This window comes from Anopheles nili, chromosome 2, assembly GCF_943737925.1.
Source record: "Anopheles nili chromosome 2, idAnoNiliSN_F5_01, whole genome shotgun sequence".
Lineage (NCBI taxonomy): Eukaryota > Metazoa > Arthropoda > Insecta > Diptera > Culicidae > Anopheles > Anopheles nili.
Window position 1 is genome coordinate 73,630,916 of NC_071291.1, and position 8,813 is coordinate 73,639,728.

Here is an 8,813-nt window from a genome sequence, read left to right on the forward strand (position 1 = left end):
TCAGTTAGCGGATGGGTTATGGGGTCCGGGCGATAAGGACCTGCTCCCCCATTCAATAGTGCCCTCGTACAACACGTTGATTAGCGTTACAGCGTCCCTAGAAGGTGACTATCCTTCTGACACAACCTTCGGTTGATTGAATATTGCACATTCCAACGAGTGAAAAAGGAGTGTGCAGTAGTGAATGAAAAAAGGATCAACCGCAGCACGCACGCAGCTGGTGGAAGTGAATCACACCCACACACAGGTAAACGCGCACACTGATCATCTGAATTTTGAAAATGCACTTGTGGCATACACGGAAAACGCAAACCAAATGGAGAACAAACAAAACAACGAACATTCTCTTTCCTACACACTATCACAAGTAAACGAACGAATGAAATTAGAGTAAGGTCATAGGTATTCTTTTAATCTTTATCCATTGTTACTCACTACACACTAGACATAATGAACTTAGGCAACATAGAAATCGTTAATGTGTGTCACATCGTGTCCTTGCGACCAAGGACCGTTTATAAAAAAGCAAACACAACGAACGGTACTGCATCAAAAACTCCTGCGCTATCCTGCTCTTACGCTACCATAAATTGTTCTAACGCTTACAGAAATACTATCAAATCGGCAAACGTGCATCTTTCCAGCTTCATGCTTCATGGGAAGGATTGACTTGACGACGCTGGCGTCACGTTTCTGAAACGTTGGTGTCTGATGAGGCGATCTTGTGACCAGCTCACTACTGCGACACGTACCAAGCTGTGCTGATGCTTCGTGTCCTTTTTTCTGTATCCTTTTCTTTTCGATCCCTCCTAAACTCCCAATTCACCTGACGCTTAGTAAACTACGAAAAAGGGCAAACTACGTTATGGCATAATATTCGCTATTTAAGTATGGTTTGCTAAGGAAAATCTAATCCACCAATCTAATCGTCAGCAGCTAAGTAGAAGCGAAACACTGAGCGAATCGACACGGCTAAAAGGTCCACAGCGGGGTGGCGCAAAAATAACCCAAAACCTTAGGCCCGGCTCGGGCCAAGGCCTGCGTCGGGGGCAAGGATATGCCTGGACTTCTCTCCTGTCTGTTCGGTGGCTCTCTCTTTCTCTCTGCGGGGGACTGGCAAGCAAAGGGGAAGGTGTTGGGGCCATGCGCAGTGCATGCCCCGCGCGTACGACTCGCAGCGTGGGGTTGTGAAGCTATCACAGTTGTTTCATGATCATGATCTTGTTATCGGCTCCTTCTTCGAGGATCATCCATCCGCCCCTCACTATCGGTTCGGAGGCCCGAACCAGGCTGCTGCGGTGTATGTGTGTGTGTGTGTGTTGGTGTTTGTGTGACTGGCCGTCCCTCTGGACGGTGGTTCAGGCCCACTCAGTGATCGTGACGGTGCACGATGCTTCCCGCTCACCGAGGCACTGAGTGTGTGTGTGGTTTATCGAACGAGGCATAAACTTACGGTATCCCTACTCCTACTGACGTCGTCCAACATGACGGCCATCTCGAGCCCTTCTGTAGGCCCACAAAAGTTTCCCTCTAGGAGGAAAGCGTTTTTCTAAGATTATCATGTGTTCGTTCGTGTGTTTGCGGTTCGTTTACTCCCGTCTTGACTTCATTTGCTGCTTATGGCAATAGTTTTTTTTATCGACCACTTTCGGTCTGCTCCCGTCTCGTCCTACACCAGAACCGTCTTAGGCCGTTTAGGAGGTTTTCATCTTCTTGTACGGGTTCAGGACGACGGCGCTACCGGCCGCCGGGGAAGCGGAAACCTGTGGCACGGGTGCCGGGATGGCGGTCAGGCTAGAGGGTAGGCCTGCCTGTGCCATCGGGAACTGATAGCCTCCAGCCGAAAAGGCAGCTGCGGCCGGATACATGAAGCCTTGGTTCATCAGCTGTTGCTGGGCAACGGCAGCCGCCGCATACGGGTTTGAGCCGAAAGCGGCTGGCATCTGCGGACGGAGGAGCTGTGGATAGGCCCCGGCGGCCTGAGGCATGATAGGGGGTGGTGGCCGGGTCGTCAGCGAAGGCGCCAACAGCGTCTGCTGAGGCGTAGCAGCTGCTACCGCGACAGCCGGAGAGCTGAGTCTAGCGGCTGCCTGCGGATAGGCTGCTGTAGCCGAAGCGGCTGCGTACTGTTGGCCTGGCTGCGGCAACAAACCACCCTTGTTCAGCGCAACCCCGGTGTAACCGAGGGCTGTCAAGGGCTTGCCAGTGAGCGCCGTCGAGCCACCGTGCAGTTTGAGCGCGTAATTCTTGTGCGCCACCTCCTTGGCCATACTGGCCGCGTCGGCGTAATGTGCCCCGCCGGCTGTCGGGTACTGGACTGTGGCTGCTGCAGCAGCCGCAGCTAAGGCTGCGTTCTGTGTGGCTGCGGCAGCCGCTTGAGCCTGAACGGCATGCGCGTGTTGTGCAGCAGCCGCAACCTGAGCAGCCTGCAGTTGCGCTTGCATCGAAGCCGCCTGGTGGCTCATATGCCCGGCCAGCCCACCAGCTGTCGACGTCGCGACAGCTGAGTACTGCATCAGCGGACTCGTCACTGGCACAGTAACGGCCTGAGTAGAGGACGTTGCCAGCGACTGAGACAAAGCGGCACCACTGCCAACCGTGGTCGTAGTCGCGCTGCTGCTTGACAGCGAACCACTGCTAGCAGTCAGCAGGTCAGCTCCCGCAAGCCCGTCCTCCTTCTCGGCTCCACCGGTCCCACCAGTCTCCTTCAAGTCACCACCCTCCGATTGACCGTTGGCCGCTCCTGGCAGATGCGTCATGCTGCCTCCGAGCGAGGCCATCGATTGCAAGGACATCGACTTGGACAGCGAGCCCGGTGCATTCTTGTTGCTCATCTTCGGGCTGTTGTTGTTCAGCAGTCCGGCACCTCCCGCACCCCATCCTAATCCGGCCGCGGCACCAGCACCACCACCGGATGTGACGTTGGCGCTCGTGCCACCGGCCCCACTGGTGCTGTAATATAACCCACCGAGTAACATAGACGACGGGCTGTAGCTGGCGCTGCTAGCGGCGCCAAGGGCGGCGGCCAAGCCACCGCCACCGCCGCCGCCACCACCGCCACCGACTCCACCACTACTACTACTGCTGCTGCTGCTCGCCAGACACGCGAGGCTATTAGCGATGGAGGTTGCTGTGGATGCTGGTGGAATATAGGTAGCGGCTGTGGCGCTAGAACTGGTACTGGGGTACTCACATGACACTGGCACGAACGGCTGCTGGAGCTGCATCAGCTGCTGGTAGGTGGCGCCCGGCTGGTAGACGGGAATTCCGGACTTTTCTCCGGCGGATCGCTTGAACGGGACCATTCCCGGGAAAGCCTGCGCGATCGAGTGTGTGTGTGTGAGAGAGAGAGAGATGCACAAAGAAATGGAGAGAGATAAAGAGCGAGAGATTAGTGACGGCGCCATTGTATGCGGGCCAGCGTGAGCCGAATGCCACGTGGGCACCACGTGTGTCTATGTGTGTGTATGTGTGTGTGTGGTACAGAGCACGAGTAAAATGGATACAAAACGGATGGATAAAACGCTCTAATTGACTAAATAACGAACACTAGCGGGTTACGGTTTTGTACAGGGGTTGGGGTTTTTCGAATTGTTTTCCAATCGGGGAAACAAACTAAGATAAAGACAGAGAAACAGAATCGAGAAAATAGAGAGAGAGAGAGAGAGAGAGAAAGAGTATGAGAGAAAGAGAGTTAAGAAGTGGGTTGGGGATATAGTCATAGAAACAGATCAGTTGGGTAGGGAAATTTAGAGCTAGAGATAGACAGAAAAATAGATATACGAGATGAGAGAGAGACAGTTAGCTGAAAGTGCGATAGTGTGAGCAGGCGCGTAAGGGTGATTGATGATGAAGCATACGGGAGGTTTTGGTTGTTTTTTGTAGTGCTACGACTAGGCGAAATTTTGCTTTGATCAAATTATACACTAATTTACACGCGCATACGCCAGCGAAGGATATAAACCAAAGGGTACGGTTTCGAACGGAACGTTAAGGTGAATTTGTGTGCAGTGGGAAAGACCCGGGGACGGAAGTTCCTCACATCGGATTGGGCATTGTAAACGCCGTTGATGCCTTTTTCTATCTATTGTGTGGGAGGCAGGAGTTTGTGTTAAGTTTATTTTTTTCCTAGTGTCGCTGTTCCAAGGGGTGGAAGGAGCTTTGCTTTGTCAAGGAAGAGTTGCCCTGTCTTGGGACCGGTCGGTTCTCTGGATTGATGGAGCCAATTTGAGGAGGGAAAGCTTTTTCAAAAATGCACCAATCGGTGGTGTGCGATGGACGTTTCTCAAAACCTCTTCCGCTTCGGATTTGCGAACGATTATTCAACGAAGAGTTAGGACAAAAAACGAATAACCGAAATGTGAGTAGCAACGAAAAGTACGCAAAACCAAAACACCATACTACTCGTACCAAAACCGAAAGGATAAAAGAAAATCAAAAAATACCACAACCGAAAGCGCAATACTAGCTACGCACCGCGATAAGCACGCGATCGGCGATCGCGCCTTCTTACAACGAAAGAAAGGGATGGGCGGGATGGAGATAAGGCGTACAATGCTGGGCGTAGTAGCAAAAACAACAACAAAAAAGTTGAATGAAAAATCAAAAAAAGTGGCGCAGTTACTTACAAAGTTTTCATAGTAAATAGATCCCATCGTTTTCATGTCCATCTGGAGGAGGGTTGGTTGGATTTTGTTTCGTGTTTTCATTGACGATGTTGGGTGCATGGTTGGTATGGGCGTGTGGTGTGCGAGGCGGTAGAGATAGAGATAGAGAGACAGATAGGGAGACAAACGATAACAGAACGGTTCCGGTGTGCCGGATGCGATTGAGTTGTGGTTCGATTGCAACGTGATCGTGGTGAGACGAGTGCCGGATGTTAGGGACGACAAAATTAGTGGCGCGCCAGGTTTTCGTTGCACGGCGTTGCACAGATTCGGGTGCATATTCACACGAGTGGTGGTGTGGGTGTGTGGTGGTGGAGGGAGGAGGGGGGGGGGGTTGTTTGTTGAAGGGCATTGTGTGATGAGGTGAGTCGTTGGCGAATGGTTCGCGCAATGGGACAATGCGATAGTGGCGTGTGAATGCGAGATCATTCGGAAACACAGATCGGGTACATTCATTGTCGTATGGTACGGAAAAGGTGTGGGAATATAATGAGAGAGAGAGAAAGAGAAAGAGAGAGAGAGAAAGAGAAAAAAGCAAAGAGAAAAAAGGAAAACATTCATTAGTCCTGGAAAGGTACACACTATCGGGCTTAATCGAAACACAAATTATTCGAAGGAAACAAATCATTCGAAACAACGGCAAGATGAAATAATACAAATAATTCTTAACTGGCTACACAAGAAAGTTATGGAGGTTTACGGACAACTTAATCGAATCGGTGATGAAACGAAACGAAAGGAATCAAACGAGACGTGGTTAAGACATAAACACACACACATCTATGGCGGTTACGGTTAGTTACTGGGGTGCTGGGGGTGTGTGTGTGTGTATGTGTGAGGGTGAGAATCCTTGTTCTCGGTTTCAGTTACATGGGCAGGGTGTTGGCAAATGGGGTAAGGGATCTAAGGGGGCCCAATGGGGCCGGATGAGGACGCTCGGTTGTATTAAGTTTGCGTTAAGTGCACACTGGCTAGTAGAGGAGAGTAGATATGGGCTGATAAAATTGCTTTCCATCGTACGCTTCATTGCCGGCTGGGGGAAAATGTTTATTCGCTAACAGAGAGCGGGATAAGGAGAGAGATCGCGTGTCTCTTGAACTTCCTAGCTGACGACCGAGCAAGCCGATCGACCTGTAAGGTGAGTTGATTACATATGCACGGTTATAGCGATATTGCTGGCGGTTACTGGGCGACAGTTAGCTGCTGTGGCGATCGCATCCTGGCGGTTAGCTAGCGTCCTCCATCGCTCGGTCTGTTTCTATGCCACTCGGCGAGCCGGAACCCTATATGATGGTGGAGCCACGGCGAGGGTGGCTTTGGCTTATGTTTTTGTGCGTGTCGTAAAAATAAATTGGCGCTGGCTCTGGGTAATTTTATTTTATCAGGTTCAAGCACTCAAGCACATCAGCATCACTGACAAGCATCGATAACGGATAATGGTACGTTTCTCCCCAGAAGAATAAAAAAATCAATCCGAACGATTCTACTTCTCGTTCGTGTCAGTGTTGCGTTCTTCTTCGTTAAGGATGCGTATTTACACAACTACGGTACAGTAAATGATCACAAAGCGATTGAAACAAAGAGTGAAGGACGAAAACGATAGCACAACGAACTGAATTTGTTGGAACGTATTTGAGCTTTCCAGAACCGAAATTGTAATTGTAATACCGTGCAAGCATAAGCGAGAGTCGAAAGAAAACGTAACACAAAACCACACTCAATCGAGTGTTGGAAGAAGGCTTGCCAAACTATTTAGAAACAAGATCGATCGAAACGCGGTCGAAGGATAACAGAATAGATGATTATTTTTTTTCTCGATGGTTCATTTTGATGGTGAAAATCGCCGAAAACAGTGAAAAATAGCTGCACTGATAGAATGGATCAATTAGTGAGGGATTAGTATATTGCGCTGTGTAGTGATATGTAATTGTATTGTTAGTGTCTAGTACGAGGTACGTGAGGGATTCAACGTTGGGAACACCATGGGAAGGTTTAGTGGTACACTGTGGTCAATGGAACTAACGTAAACTAAGAAGTTAAATTAATCTTAACAACGTAACAAGAGAAAACATACACTTAAACAAAACGGAAGAATGTCGTTAATCAAAGGGCTAAGGAAGTCTAAAACACGGAAAACTAATACGAGGTTACCAAAGAAGGGATCTATTGGGGAAGGACTCGAAAGGGCAACAGGTGAGGGAGCCAAAATTAAATCAATTGTTTAAGGGAACACAAGGAAAGTAGAAGATATAAAACGAAAAAAAAACTAGGAAAATAAAGATGGTAATACCATTTGTATCATGTCATTATCGGCTGCACGCTTTTTGCCAACCTCCAGGGGAGATTGGCCACCAGAAAGGGACAGCTGGCTCGTCGAAGTGACAGCCCCGGGCGGTGGCGGTGGTGGTTGGAGGGGACCCATGGTAGCAGCGGCAGCGGCGGCGGCAGCGGCTACAGCGGCCGCAGCAGATACGGGTGCAGTCTAATGATCGTTAGGTTAGAAGAGCGTTGTGTAGAATTCGGTTCGCGTATGTATAGCGTTTGGTGTGGGTTTGGTGTACATGTGTGTGTGTGTGTGTGGATGTTTGTGTGCGCGTTCCGCATAATGCAACCGCAGAGACAGACAATGGCAAGCGGAGAGAGGGTGTCCGATTTGCGATCCCGAAAGGAATCGGAAGTCCGTGCAAGTGTGGGCGTGTGTGTATGTGGGTTCCGTGTAACAGAGTGTCAGTGTTCCCGGTCGGTGAGGGTGAATCGTGTACAGAGAGTGGGTGTTTTATATTGTTTTCCGTTTCCGGCGTCCGGTGTAGTGTTTCGAGATAAAGAATAAAAAGAAGAAGAAGAAGCATAACAAGCAATGTTTTAATAAAATATGTCTCTATAATTTGGAAACTGCTCGAATACAAACACAAAAAATATACAAAATGTAACAAGAGAAAATACGTGAAACACAAGTAAAAATATGGAACAAAATATACAAAGATAGAATTAGGGATGGAGAAAATAATAAGATGTAAAAAAAGCGAGAAGAAAATAAATCGATGCAGAACAAATATACGTAAAAGAAAACAAATAACAGACAATAGAGAAAGTAGAGCTCGGTTAAAAGACAACTATCTTACCGAGCTGCATACGCAACACTGCACTTCGCAATCTGAACTTAACTATCCAAATTTAAAATCATAAACGTATGTGGGATTTGAATACAAAGATCAGGAGTAAGTAATTGGTATGATTATATGAAGAAGAAAGCATTTGCACTAACAGTAGCTCTACAAATTTCCCCTGTAAATTTGGTCATCCCAAAAAGCCATTTATATTCTATTCTATAAAATTCGATACACTTCAGCTAGCTCTACGCCGTAAAACTAAGTTTTGTGGCAGATGACGCTGTATCATTTGCTTACACTAGAGGAAAACTATGTTTGAAATACGCCGCTTTGTTGTAGAAGATTGTAATGCTTATGGTAATGTAATGAATACGCTTCAGTTACTTCTGGATTATCACTAGATGTCAATAAACGTACTGAAACTAACTATTTATTGCATTAACTGAATACATATGAAGGACATTTACTTCGGTATACGTTGCAATGTTTCGTACCCACGATGGATGCGTACGATCTACTCATTTAGCTTTGGTAGCTCTGGCGTTGCACTGGATTTATTTGGTTATTTAATTTTGCTATAAATACTTATACTAAACGCGCGCTTGATCTCGTGTCAGTAAGTTGTATGCGGTACGATACAATCTAGAGGAAGTCGGATAAAAGGACGATGATGATGTTCATGATGGAGGTTTGTTGAGAATAAAATGAGTCATGCAGAATAGTAAAATAAACAAAACTCAATCATTTCTGTATATACTTTAACCAAGATCGATTACAGTAAAGAGCGAGAAAGAGAGCAGACGCATAGAGATGGACAAAAAAAATAGAGCTACAATATAGCGCATGTAGAGCATGTAAGGCCGTGGATCGCGCACACGAGATCGACCTCGACCAACGAGCACAAAGATGGCAAGGTGGGCTGACGTAAATAAAGTTGCTTATTTACAGAACTCGTTCCGGACAGTAGGCAGCGCACAACAAACATTCCGAGCGTTTGCGCGCAACGAAAAGGATCGCTGTTGTATCCAGCTTCGCG

The 8,813-nt window shown here is 48.0% G+C and overlaps 1 protein-coding gene across 1 annotated transcript in view; it reads right to left on the reverse strand.

The window, feature by feature from the left end:
- Nucleotides 1–1,694: 1,694 nt before the first annotated feature.
- LOC128731236 (uncharacterized) overlaps nt 1,695–8,813 on the reverse strand; it is a 205,157-nt gene continuing 198,038 nt past the window's right edge. Inside the window, exons 6-8 of the mRNA XM_053824342.1 lie at nt 6,958–7,149; nt 4,629–4,670; nt 1,695–3,317 (exon numbers count right to left, since the gene is read on the reverse strand). Of these exons, the coding sequence (XP_053680317.1) occupies nt 1,695–3,317; nt 4,629–4,670; nt 6,958–7,149 (1,857 nt within the window). The remainder of the gene's footprint in view (nt 3,318–4,628; nt 4,671–6,957; nt 7,150–8,813) is intronic.